This window comes from Marmota flaviventris, chromosome 1 (assembly GCF_047511675.1).
Source record: "Marmota flaviventris isolate mMarFla1 chromosome 1, mMarFla1.hap1, whole genome shotgun sequence".
Taxonomy (NCBI): Eukaryota; Metazoa; Chordata; class Mammalia; order Rodentia; family Sciuridae; genus Marmota; species Marmota flaviventris.
The window spans coordinates 6522483-6535565 of record NC_092498.1 but is presented as its reverse complement, the minus strand read 5'-3'; the positions used below and the strand labels follow the sequence as shown (position 1 = coordinate 6535565).

Genomic DNA, 13083 nt, shown 5'->3' with positions numbered 1-13083 from the left:
TGGCCTCTGTGTCTCTGGCTCCCTGTTCAGCCTAGGGGTTGAATTCCCTGTCTTGCTGTGGGTGTCAGCTTCTTGGTCCATATGTCTGCTCCAGGTGAGTCTGTCAGCCCGTAAATCCCCCCTGTCCTCACTTCTGAATTGTGACACTATGTACACAGATTATGGTATTGCATATTTGAAAAAGAGGAAGCCAAGGACAGTTCCCGGGGAACTTGGCACTGTGGCCAAATGATAAGGAAACAGAGCAGGACACGTGTTGTAACTGCCAGCGCCCGGCATCCCCCGCTACTGGGGAACCCCTGAGAGGGAGGTCCCCACCTTGGTCGGCCCATACCTCACCCTGTCCCTCCCTGCGGGGCGGGGTCCAATAGACTTCAAGAAGGTGTCAGGGGTCAATGCCTAGGAACAAAGTCTGACAGAGAGGCGACTGGGAGCCCAGCGCACAGGTGCGTTCTGATGGGGCACGAGAGGGGGCTGCCAGGGAAGGGGACGAGCAGGGAGCCAGGGGCAAGAGAACCCTGACACAGAGGAGGAGGGCAGAGGTGCCAGAGCCCAGAGCCCGGCTCAGGAGGCTCCAGGGTTCCTGGGGGTGCGAGAGGGTACACGAGGAGTGGCCAGGGGCTGAGGAGCACTCGTGCTTCTGTGAGCAGCTCGGAAGGCTCCCGGGCCAGGCGGTTCTCTGTCTCCGTCTCCACCTCCCTGATGCACCGGAACGGAGGGTGGCGCTGGAACAGAGGGTGTTGCTGGGCAAGGTCAAGGTCCCTTCTGCATCTCCCTCCTCCTTGGAAAAGCAGAAAGAAATCTGGGGATGGAAGGTTGTAAAAAGGGAGGCCCCCCGTGAAGGGGCAAGGAGGTCCCCTAATTACACATGACTAAGTGAAGGGAGCCATCTGACGAGGCCGCATGCTGGAGGGACATTCTGGAAATGGCCAAACCTGAAGACAGGAAAAGAGCCGTGGAGGGCAAGGGTCGGGGGGCGGAAAGGATGAATAGGCAGAGCGCAGGGGGTTTCAGGGAGTGAAACTACTCTGTGTGACACGGTAAGGGTGGACACATGTCCATTTACATTTGCCAAAATCCACTGGACTTCAACACCAAGAGTGACTCCGAGGTAAACAAGGGACCTGAGAGATTGTGGTGGTCACTGTAGGTGCATCAGCCGTAACTGGACCACCAGGGACATTGATAGTGGGGACTGGGGAGACAGGAAAGAGTGGGAGCTCTCTTACCTTCTGCTCAATTTGCTACTAACCTAAAACTGCCCCCAGAATGAAACACGTACACTTATACGAGAGAGAGAGAGAGAGAGAGAGAGAGAGAGAGAGAGAGAGAGATAGATGGATGAGGGGTTGGCCAAAGTTTAACAGTAGAACAGGAGCCCAGCCTGTACCCTGCTGGCCCTAGCTTCACCCAGCAGCCCCCAGCTCACCCACTCCCTTCAGGTTGGGCCTTGAAAGCACAAGGAGTTTGGGTCCCTAGGCCATCCCACTAGCACCAGAAGAACAAGACAGGGCCACTACCGGGAAGTCCCCATGGTGAACAAAACCAGAGCAACGTGAGAGTCAGGGGGTTGGGATCTGGGAGACCAGAGAGGACTTCTCAGACAGCCTTGACTGTGACCACCAGGGCCACCAAGGCCAGAAGACCCAAGGAAAGAAGAGCTGGGGCTCCCAGGAGCCCACCAGCTCATCCGATGATAGAATGGACACAGCAACCACTTTTCACTGACCCATGCATCAGTGTACAAATTAAAGGCCACAATGCCGAGGGGACTGAGTGGGGAACTGAAATAAGCTTGAAAGGCCCAAGACAGAAAGCTCCTTGGCAGGGTTTAAGCCAACTTTGAAAGGAGGCATAGGATGTGAACTTGACAGAGAAAACCAGGCGGGAAAGGAACACGGCGGAGCTGAGCGTCTCTGGAGGGTGCATTGTGTTCCTAGTGCTTTTGAGTCACATAATTGACGCATGAAAGACTTTTTCCAAAAAGCAAAAAAATGCAAAGCGCCCGGATCTCAGGTTCCCTTTCTCTGGTGTCCTCTCTCGCGTGCCTGATGCAGCACCAGGATGCTTCCCTTGTTCCAGGGATGCAACTGAGTCCAGCCAAGTGCACTGAGTCCCAGCACCCCACCCCCACTGGTGGGGCTCTGGGCTGGAACAGGCTGAGCAAGGCAGACCCCAGACCCTCTGCGCCTCTGCCTGCACAGGAGAAAGGGTTTGCTCCAGATTCAGCCCCAGGGGCTCTGGTGGGGGAGACAAAAGCAGGGACCTCTAGGGGCCTTTGGCCATTCATATGCCAAGTTAGGGTTCGGGGCCTCTGTACCTAGGGCACCACCTGGCGGGTAAGGCCCAGGGAGACTCCAAACCTTCAGGAAGTCGGTGGCAGGCAGCAAGGGCAGCTGTCCTGGAAGGAAGGACAGGTCTCTGGTAGCATCCCAGCAAAGCCCGACCGCAATTCAGGGTCTGGGGGACCCAGGGCAGGGGGACGGTGACAGCCAGTGGCTGCAACCAGCATACCTTGCAAGAGCTAGGGTCTCCCAGGGACTCTCGGCACAGCAGGTCTAGCAGGTGGTTCCACCCAGGAACGAGAGAGGACAGAGAGGCAGCCACCTAGGTCTGCTCTCAGCTTCACACACAAGACTTTACAGGTAGCTCGAGAGGGTGGGTCCCTGATCACACCCTTCTCCCAAAAGGAAAGGGGAAAGGGCACCCCACCAGGTGCCTTCTACAGCTGCAGGGGTTAAGAGACCGCGACACAGCTGCCCCATGGGGACCAGAGAAAGCTGGACAGGACTGGCCCTCATCCTCACCCCAGAGCCCCATCTCAGCAGAATCACTCAGCAGAGCTTGAACCCTCCTGTGCTGGTGTCCACAGGCCGTATCAACAGCGTCCACTGTAAAGAGGAAGAGTAGCCGGTGCTTTGTGTGTGTTTCCCCTAAAGCCCGCATCACTCCAAACATTGTATTACCTGTGCAGTTGTCTTCTCTCCACAGTCCTAGGAGGTAGGTGTTGCTGTCATTTCCATTACATGGAAGAGAAAATGGAGGTCCAGAGAGTTTAAGCAACATGCCCCAGGTCACACAGCCAGTCCTAAAGGTGTAACTTACCAGAATGCAAACCCAGGCAGCCTGACCCTTTAAACCTACCCTTTAAACTTCTACGCTAAATTTTGAAATTTATCTCCCTAAAAAGTATTGTGTTGCATAAAAAAGCAGTTTTTCAGTCAATACAGCTCTTTGCCTCCCAAAACACAGCAAGCACTTTCTGCCTTCTGAGGACCAGGCCTCTGGCCATGGTGACTCAGAGTACCCTTGGCTGAGGAGCCAAAGGGTACAATGGGAGCGGGTGTCTAGGAAGAAAGCCCATGAACTATAAGAAGTTTGTGGACAAAAGAAGAGAGAAAAAAAATTAAAATCCACAGACACACAGCCAGGGACCTGGGCAGCACTGGGAACCATGCAGGGGGGCCACAGGGACCCCAGCTGCCTCTGGCTTGGGCTGGGACAGGAAAACCATGAGGCTAAGGGGCATGTTGTCCACGGTGTTAGCCTGACACCAACCCACTTTCTCCCTCTGCTCTGCTACATTTCAGAGCCATGGGGAGACAGAGCCTGGCACTGGGCTGGGCAGTGGCCACCGTGCTCATGCTGCAGATGGCCGCGGAAGAGCGCCCGCCCTGGACCCTGCACGGCAAGGCTGAGGTGTTTGCAGACCTCAGTGCCCAGGAGCTGAAGGCCGTGCACAGCTTCCTGCAGGCCAGGAAGGAGCTGGGGCTGCAGCCCTCGGGGTCCCCGAGCATGGCCAAAAACTCTGTGTTCCTCATTGAGATGCTGCTGCCCAAGAAGCAGCATGTGCTGAAATTTCTGGATCATGGAGAAAGGCGCCCCGTTCGGGAAGCCCGAGCCACCATCTTCTTTGGAGCCCAGGAGAACCCCAATGTCACCGAGTTTGCTGTGGGGCCGCTGCCACGTCCCTCCTACCTGCGAGCACTGTCGCCCAGGTCCAGGCACCAGGCCTCCTGGGCCTCCAGGCCCATCTCCAAGGTCGAGTATAAACTCCTCCTCCACACCTTGCAGGAGGCCACCAAGCCCCTGCATCAGTTTTTCCTCAACACCACCGGCTTCTCGTTCCAAGACTGCCAGGGCCGATGCCTGACCTTCTCCGACGTGGCCCCCCGTGGCTTGGCATCTGGCCAGCGCCGCACTTGGTTTATCTTACAACGCTTCGTTGAAGGCTATTTCTTGCACCCCACTGGCCTGGAGCTCCTTGTGGATCATGGGAACACAAATGTCCAGGAATGGACAGTGGAGCAGGTGTGGTACAACGGGAAGTTCTACAGGAGCCCAGAAGAACTGGCTCAGAAGTATGCAAATGGAGAGGTGGATGTGGTAGTCCTCGAGGGACCGCTGCCCAAGGGCCAGGGGGACGAGAGCACAGAGGAGCCGCCCCTCTTCTCCTCGTACAAGCCCCGTGGGGACTTCCCCAGATCCATCAGTGTGGGCGGCCCCCGGGTGGTCCAGCCCAACGGCGCCCGCTACCTGCTGGACGGCAACGTGGTGCTCTATGGCGGCTGGAGCTTCGCCTTCCGGCTGCACTCCTCCACCGGGCTGCAGGTCCTCAACCTGCACTTTGGGGGTGAGCGCATTGCCTATGAGGTCAGCGTGCAGGAGGCAGTGGCAATGTATGGAGGACACACACCTGCGGGCATGCAGACCAAGTACATGGACGTGGGCTGGGGCCTGGGCAGCGTCACTCACGAGCTAGCCCCTGGCATCGACTGCCCGGAGACTGCCACCTTCCTGGACACTTTCCACTACTTCGATGCAGATGACCCTGTCCTCTATCCGCGAGCCCTCTGCCTCTTTGAGATGCCCACAGGGGTGCCTCTCCGGCGCCACTTCAATTCCAACTTCAATGGTGGCTTCAACTTCTACGCAGGTCTTAAGGGTCAGGTGCTGGTGCTGCGGACGACCTCCACCGTCTACAATTATGATTACATTTGGGACTTCATCTTCCACCCTAATGGGGTGATGGAGGCCAAGATGCATGCCACTGGCTACGTCCACGCCACCTTCTACACCCCCGAGGGGCTGCTCCACGGCATGCGCCTGCACACCCACCTGCTCGGCAACATGCACACACACCTGGTGCATTACCGCGTCGACCTGGATGTGGCAGGTAGGACCCCAATCAGAAGCTCTGGGTCAAACATGCAGACAACCAACAGGAGGCACCCAGGAGACAGCACTAGGACCCCCGGGGATAGGACCAGGGGCGTCTGCCCAGCAAGCTCCTGTGAAACACGCAGCTAGAGACCCGTGTGCCTCTGAAACACAGTCTAAGTGAATAGAGCCCGAGAGTCACTCAGGTGCCACTATGCAGACCTGTCCTGGTGCTGGGGCTGAGTAGGAAGGTGTGCATGGAGTAGGGGAGGAATGTCACTGCCTGACACCTTGAGGTGGGTACAGGGCCACCTGGGGATACTCAGTGTGTCACCGCAGGAGAACCGGTGCAGTGCCCGACATCAAATCCCATAACAGCACAAGGTAATCCAGACCAGATGGGCAGCTTCTACCCACTCAGTCCCACTTGCCCCTGTGCCCAGACGGCACTGGACACAGTCTCTTGTGCCTGGAGGAAGATGGTGTCCTTCTCTGGGGTCATAGACACTGCCAGTGATCTTGAGCACAACCCTTGAGAAGCTGCACATGACATTGGAATTCCCCAGTTGTCCTGACATACCCAGGAGCTGTCCCCTAGCTCCTCTGGTTTTGAGGATTGTTACCGTCCCTTCCTGCCTCCCGCAGCTAGCCCAGTGCATGCGCCAGCACCTTTTCCTGGTGTTGGCTGTTGGATGGGTCCAGGGTAGAGATCCTGAGGGGCAGGGGTTCTGTTCCAGGGGCCTGATTCCCTTTCTCCCCTACCCCCCCCCTCCTACCCCCAGGCACCAAGAACAGCTTTGAGACACTAGAGATGAAGCTAGAGAACATCACCAACCCCTGGAGCCCAAGACACCGCCTGATCCAGCCGACACTCGAGCAGAGGCAATACTCCCGGGAGCGCCAGGCAGCCTTCCGCCTCGGACGGCCTCTGCCCAGGCACCTGCTCTTTACCAACCCCAAGAAGAACCCCTGGGGCCACAAGCGCAGCTACCGCCTGCAGATCTACTCCTCGGCTGAACAGGTGCTGCCCTTCGGCTGGCAGGAGGAGCGGGCCATCACCTGGGCCAGGTGAGAGGATCAGGGAGGCTGGAGAGGGCCAGGGCTCTCCTCCGTGCCTGTGTCTGTCTGTGCTTGTCCCTGAGGCTCTGTGTCTCTGGGTTGTGTCTGGGTGGCATCTCGGTGCACTCAGGGAGGGGTGGAGAGCTCCAGGGGACTCCAGGCCCTCCATGGGCAGCAGGCATGGGGAAGCAGCAACGTCCTCCATCATTGGAGGATGTTCCCCGAGAGGCACTGAGAGGCCGCCTCTGCCCCTGGAGCCACCCAGTTTCTCCTCGGCCTGGCAGGTACTCCCTGGCAGTGACCAAGTACCGGGAGTCTGAGAAGTGCAGCAGCAGCATCTACCACCAGAACGACCCCTGGAACCCCCCTGTGGTCTTCGAGGAGTTTCTTCACAACAATGAGAACATTGAGGATGAGGTACTGCCCAGTCCCACCCCTGCCCCCCTCTGACCACCTTACCCCCAGAGAGTCCTAGCCTGCCCCCCATCCCAGGAGCACAGCTGGCTGCGTGGAGGGCATGTTCACGCATCTGCCCATCTGCCCATCTCTTCAAAAGGGAGCTTCAGGGTGTCTCTGGAAGTATCCAGGCACAACTGAAAACGCCCCAGGCCAGCATGACCTACAGTGACCAATACTGGACACTACTTACCCACTGATGCCCACCCTCTCTCCCACAGGACTTGGTGGCCTGGGTGACCGTGGGCTTCCTGCACATCCCTCACTCAGAGGACATCCCCAACACGGCCACACCTGGGAACTCTGTGGGCTTCCTGCTCCGGCCCTTCAACTTTTTCCCAGAGGACCCGTCCCTGGCATCCAGAGACACCGTGATTGTGTGGCCCCGGGATAAGGGTCCCAACTACATACAGCGCTGGATCCCTGAGGATCAGGACTGCTTGAAGCCTCCCCCCTTCAGCTTCAATGGGACCTACAGGCCTGTGTGAGGCCACCCCAGTTCTGTCTGGAAACCTGAGAGCCCCATGGGGCCGACAATAAACTCATCAGTGTCCAGCCCCGTGTGCTGCTTCCTGGAAGGTTGGGGGGACACACACAGATGGTAGGACATGTGGGCACCTCAAAAAGACTCCATGACCAGTGCAAGGGAAGCTCACCGGGGTGCCAGAGTTATGTACCAATAGGTTTTTTAAAATCTAAACTGTCCACTCCCTCTCGGGGAGGCCATAGGGGAATTCTCCCATGGTAACGATGGGCTTGCAAAATGGCGCCACCATAGGAAGATGCTATGGGGAAACCCAGACAGTTACCAGCATCTTTATGCAGGTCCAGCTCCTGGGGGGTTATTCCCAAGGTGAACCTATGCACACAGGGAAGACAGATGTGTTGTCAACTGTAACAACACACGTCTCCAGCTTCCCACCAACAGGAAAGGGTGGCGGCCACACAGGGCACAGCCACACAGCCACACAGGGGGTGGCGAGCCAAGGATCTGAAGGAGGGCACTCTGTGTCAGCAGGGACACCTGCAGGGTAGAGTGAGGGAAGAAAGGAGGCACTGACCACAGGCAGAGAGCTTCACACAAGGAAGGAAGGGAGCCGCAGAGACCCGCTGTTTCCCTGGGGAAACGAGGTGGATGAGAACAGGGCTGGCAGCAGGATTTCTCAGTAGACGCCTCTCTGTATTGTGTTGGGGGTTTGTGTTGTTTTGTGTTCTGTTTGTTAGTCCATTGGGTTTCGGAGGGAGGGGAGCCTAGGGAGAGCGAGGGGAAACAACGGAGAGGGCTGGGGACAAAGCAGAGCTGCCTGGACTGCACACTGGGAGGGGCAGTGTCTCCTCCCTCCTCCTTGAGGGAGCCACCAAATGCCCTGGCCACTGGCCACCTGTCCCAGTCAGCTGTGGGAACCCGGGTGCCATCGCCCTCACCCCGGCCCTTAGTTCTGTTTATTTTTGAATCATGAGAAGGTATCTCCTACTCAAAAAATCAAAACTCTAAATTTTAGGAGAGGGAAGAAAGACAAAGTTCTTCTTGCTAGTCAATGGCACTGCAGTAGGTGACCAGGGTAGGTGAACAATGCCACCCTCAAAGTCATACACATCCTAATCCCTGGGACCTATGTGTCATCTATGTGGCAAAAGGAAGAAACTGCAGGTCTGATTAAGGCCAGGATCTTGAGATGGGAAATTAGCCTGGGTTCTCCGGGGAGGGGTAGCTGGAGGTAATCACGGGAGGGAGGCAGGAGTTCCGAGAAGAGAGCTGCTGGCCTTGAAGATGGAGGGAGGGGCCACAAGCCGAGGGATGCGGGCAGCCTCAAGAAGCTGGAAAAGAAAAGGAAACAGACTTTTCCGCAGAGGCTCCCTTAGGCGCACAGCTCTGAGGCCCTCTAGAGCTCCACGGGCATGACTGACCACAGGTGGGTGGGAGTTGGCTTACAGCGGCCCCAGGAACTCATACAAGGGTGGGAAATTCCTGTGGGCTGGGGGCTGCTGACAGAGGAAAGTGGAACCTCACACTGTCCCTCCCACCACCATGACACCCAAACCTGCTCAGAGCTGTCACCACACAAGCCCCAGTGGGGACCTGCCCACAGGCACTAGGGCATGAAAGTCTAGGGGCCGTCAAACCCACAGTCCCACAGAAGAGAGGCCAGACCTTCTCTGCCTCTGAGAAGGCAGAAAGGAAGGCCGAGCTTGGCACGGTCCACCCAGCCAGACATTTTTAAGGGGATCAGAAGGCAGCCAGTCAGAACCCAGAGGACCTCACGCACAGAGCCGCCCCCAAGCACGCAGAGGGCAGTTGGGGACTGGCTTTGCTTTCTGTCCTCTAATTGTCCGATGACATTGTGCATTCAGTGGTGCTCACTGGTACTTGCTGCGTGACCGAGAGCCTAGGAAATACAGATCCCAATTCCACGCCCCCTTGCATCCTTCCTCCTCTACATGTTGAGTTTGTGTCTCTTGCCCCAAACAATGATTTTGGGCCACAGCAGCGCCACCCACCCCAAAGGGGATGGCAAGAGGACCTGAGCCTGACCCCTAAGAAAGCTGCCCTGAGAATCCCGGGGACCCATTCCTTCTCTTGCAGGCCCACCTCCAGGGGTCCGCGCAGGCCCCCATTCCCAGCCTCTTTCCCTGGTGGCCCCTGGCTTCTCCTGCTCAGCACTCACCTCATTGCTCGTCCTGCCTCTAGACATCACTCAAACCCCAGGCCTGGCCAGGAGACAGCAGAGGAAGACAAAGCGCCTGTTCTCAAGACACCCAGTCACAAGGGGAGATGAGCCAGAGGGCAATGCCTGGAAGCCTGAGGGGTGCCTCATGAGCAGGTGGACGTCCTCATGACAGACAGACAGCTTCTGGTATTTTTGGCACTGTGTGTTTTTTGACTGCGTGGCCCTCAAGCTACAAGCAGCCCCACCTGGTCGGACACTGAGTGGCCTCGTGAACTCAGCCTCTGTTTATTGTGTGACCAGCCTTCTCCACAGGGAACAGGGCATCCCCGGCCCAGAAGACCAGCTCTGTCCAGGCAGGTGGAATCTGGCTGAGCATGATGTGCACATGGGAAGGGGGACTGTCCCTGGTGTCCAGGCCTGCTCAGGTGAGAGATCTGAGAGCAGCAGGCACTCTCAGCCCAACCTCCAACCATGACCAAGAGAAGGGGGCCCCAGAAGCCAGGTGGCCTGGCAGTGCTCATCCTCCGCCTGGCTGGTCCTCTACAAACTCAGATGCCCCCAAGAGGCCCCAGGTCCAGCCAGATGGCACGGTCCACCCAGCCAGCCAAGGACTTCCTTGAAAGAATGACTCTGGCTCTTGTAGGACAAGGACAGAGCTCTATCAGCTGGAAACACCCATAAGAGTGGAGTCAGCCAAGAACCCTGGGCCTCTGACTTGTTTCACTGAGGCTGTGCTCAAGGTCTTTGTCTAAGCCTCAGGTGGCCCGGAGACCACGCCCTCTATTACCACACCCCTCTGCCTTTTGGTGACATTAAACCATTCTCCTTGGTTCCACCCCCTCTAGAACCACATGTTCCTCTAATGTGTGAGCAGACCTCTGCTGACCTCCAAGCTAGAGCCCACCCTGATCTGGGCCCACCAGGAGCAGCAGCTGACTTGTGGGCCCCAAATGAAAACATCGGCCCATGGCCCAAAATTATTAGGAGTTTCAAGGTGGTGACAGGAAAGCATCAACCCCCATGCTATGTCCCAGGCAGCAGGTCCTGCTGCTGCTCCCACAGCTTGCCTCAGCCACATCCTCAGGACCCTGTTTCCAACAGGAATATAGCAAGGCAGCACATAATCTTCTCATCAAACCATCTTCTGCTTCTCAAAGGGAAATAAGTATATATTAAATTAATATGCCAGTTGTGGCAAAAAAAAAAGTCATTTTAACTAAATTCAAGCTTATGCAAAATATAGCAATTGAGCCCTTTAACTTATTTTGGCAGTCAACTCTTTCACCAAAGACAGGATGAGCTAAGCATTTTTCCCAACTGCAGGTTCCTCAAGGATTAATCCTAAATGCTTGGCCTGCCCTGACCTATTTCTCAGAGCACATCTATTAATTGTCCCATCAACCTCTCCTCCTTTGCTCTGCCTCTCCCAGTTAGGGCAAGTTGTCACCATACGTGTGGTCCTTGACCTGCTCTTTTGAACTGCACATACTCCCTGTCCTAGGGCCATTTCAAGTTCCAGGTCCCATAACCTGGAATTCCTTTATTATTATTATTATTATTATTATTATTATTATTATTATTATTATTATTTGTTATATATGACAGCAGAATGCATTACAATTCATATTACACATATAGAGCGCAATTTTTCATATCGCTGGTTGTGCACAAAGCAGAGAAATTTCTAATGCTGAAGCCAAGACAAATCCAACAGTAAATGTATTGGCTGATCCAAGATTTGACCAGGAAATTAGAAGGATGCTTACCAAACCCTCATGCTCATTCCCTGGGGACCCCAAGGGGGTCTGCAAAATTCACAGTGCCCGCCATCACTGCCTGAGAGTTGGTTCCAGGTTAGCAATTACCCATCACTACATAACAAACCACCCCAAGTTAGTGGCACAACATAATATTTTACTGTGATCATGAATCCAGTGGGACAGGGACTCAGACAGGACACTCTGGAGATGGTTTGCATCTTGGGATGGTTAATTTTGGTTGTCAACTTGACTGGGTTGAGTGATACCTCACAATTTGATAAAGCACTCTTGTGGGTGTGTCTGTCTGTGAAGGCGTTTTCAGAGTAGAGCGGAAAGGTGGGACAGGAACTAGTGGGAAAGACACACCCTCCATGTGGGCGGCACCATCCATAGACTCTGCCCAGATGGACAAAGGAGCAGAGGGGTGAGGCTCTCCGGAGCATGCCTGGCCTTCACGGGTGAGTGCGGTTTTTACTGCCTCCATTGCCTGTGATCATCAGACTCTAGATTCCTCAGCCTGTGAATGTGGACTTGCACCAGCAGCTCCAGGGAGCCTTCAGGACTTCCTTTTGGACCAGGGCTCCAAATCATTGGCCTCTCTCTTGCTCTGAGGCTTCCAGATTGTTGGGCTGAGCATCTACTGGTTTCCCTGCTTCTCCAGCCATGAGACAGCCACTGTGAGACTATCCAGTCTCTGATCAGGGAAGCCAATCTAATAAACCCTGATTATATTTATAATTATGTGTGTGTGTGTGTGTGTGTGTCCTCCTCCTATTGGTTCTGTTTCTCTGGAAAACCCTGACTACTAATACATCTCTTACCTGAAGATGTGAAGCCTCAGATGTGAGGACTCAAAAGCTGGTAGTACCTTGGATTCTATTATGGAGGAAGGAATCATCTGGAAGCTTTTGCCCTGGCATCTGCTATGGGGCAGGCAGCTTGAAGGCTGGGCTCACGGGGGCTGTAGATTGAGCACCTATGTGTGGCCTCCCCGTGTGCCTGGGGCTTCCTTGCAGCATGGCAGCTCAGAGAATTCAGACACTATATAGAGACTCAGTGCTTCAAGAATGGATGTTCTAGCAACAAGGAAGCAGCATGCCTCTCTTGATGGCTCCAGAAGTCATACCACTTCCCTTATGCCACACTCTTTTGGGCAGCACAGTCACCACCTTACTCAAACTGAAGGGAAGACACAGCTCCCACACCTTGATGCAAGGAATGTCAAAAGAGACTAGAGACCATGGCTCAGAACTGCCCCCACACTCACTCCTCCAAGTCAAGGCAGCTCTGGCCCTGCTGAGACTGCAGAAAGGTCTCAAGTTTGTCTTGTGTTCCGGCCTCCCAAATCCTTTATATCTTACGACAGTGTCTCTGGTGTGCACACCACTTTGGAAACTCCTAATTTTCTACTGCCAAGGTAAAGGTTTTCTCCTTTGGCCCACAACATCCACACTTGAACAAAATTAAAATAAACTCATCCCTCTGTCCCTGGGGCAATCGGTTCCAGGACCCCTGCACATACCATCGTGCACAGAGGCTAAAGTCCCTTCTATAAAATGGCACAGAACTTGATATAACCTGTGCACATCCTCCCAGACACATTAAAAACACATCTCTAGATCACTTAGAACACCTAATACAATGTAAACACTATTTGAAGGAGTGTTCTGTTCTTGTATGGGAAATGGTGACAAGGAAAGAAGTCTGTACATGTTCAACACAGACATGATTTTCTTTCAAATATTTTCCACCCATAGTTGTTTGAATCTGAGATGTGGAACCCTCAGAGACAGACCAACTGTGTGATCTTAATGGAAGATAATTTCCATCTCCACGTTGGTTCCAGGCTCTACACTGCCTGGTAGAGACTGTGTCACAAGGGATTCTGGATACACAGTCATTAAGAGCAGGCTCGGGGCCACCCATGTCTCTGCCTCCATCTTCATGTGGTATCTTCCTGGGCATCTCCCAGTGTTCGC

The 13083-nt window shown here is 54.9% G+C and overlaps 1 protein-coding gene across 1 annotated transcript; it reads left to right on the top strand.

Moving 5' to 3' along the window:
- Positions 1-428: 428 nt before the first annotated feature.
- Positions 429-7163, top strand: Aoc1 (amine oxidase copper containing 1). The gene is made up of 5 exons (XM_027943463.2): positions 429-446; positions 3591-5176; positions 5943-6228; positions 6504-6636; positions 6897-7163. Exons 2-5 carry the CDS (start codon positions 3595-3597, stop codon positions 7161-7163), a joined length of 2268 nt encoding a protein of 755 aa, XP_027799264.1. The 5' UTR covers positions 429-446; positions 3591-3594.
- The last annotated feature ends 5920 nt before the right edge of the window (positions 7164-13083 follow it).

Coding starts and splice junctions, on each gene's coding strand:
- Aoc1 (XM_027943463.2), top strand. CDS start 3,595: ATGGGGAGACAGAGCCTGGCACTGGGCTGGGCAGTGGCCACCGTGCTC. Junction 5,177..5,942: donor CGTCGACCTGGATGTGGCAG/GTAGGACCCCAA, acceptor TCCTACCCCCAG/GCACCAAGAACAGCTTTGAG. Junction 6,637..6,896: donor ATGAGAACATTGAGGATGAG/GTACTGCCCAGT, acceptor TCTCTCCCACAG/GACTTGGTGGCCTGGGTGAC.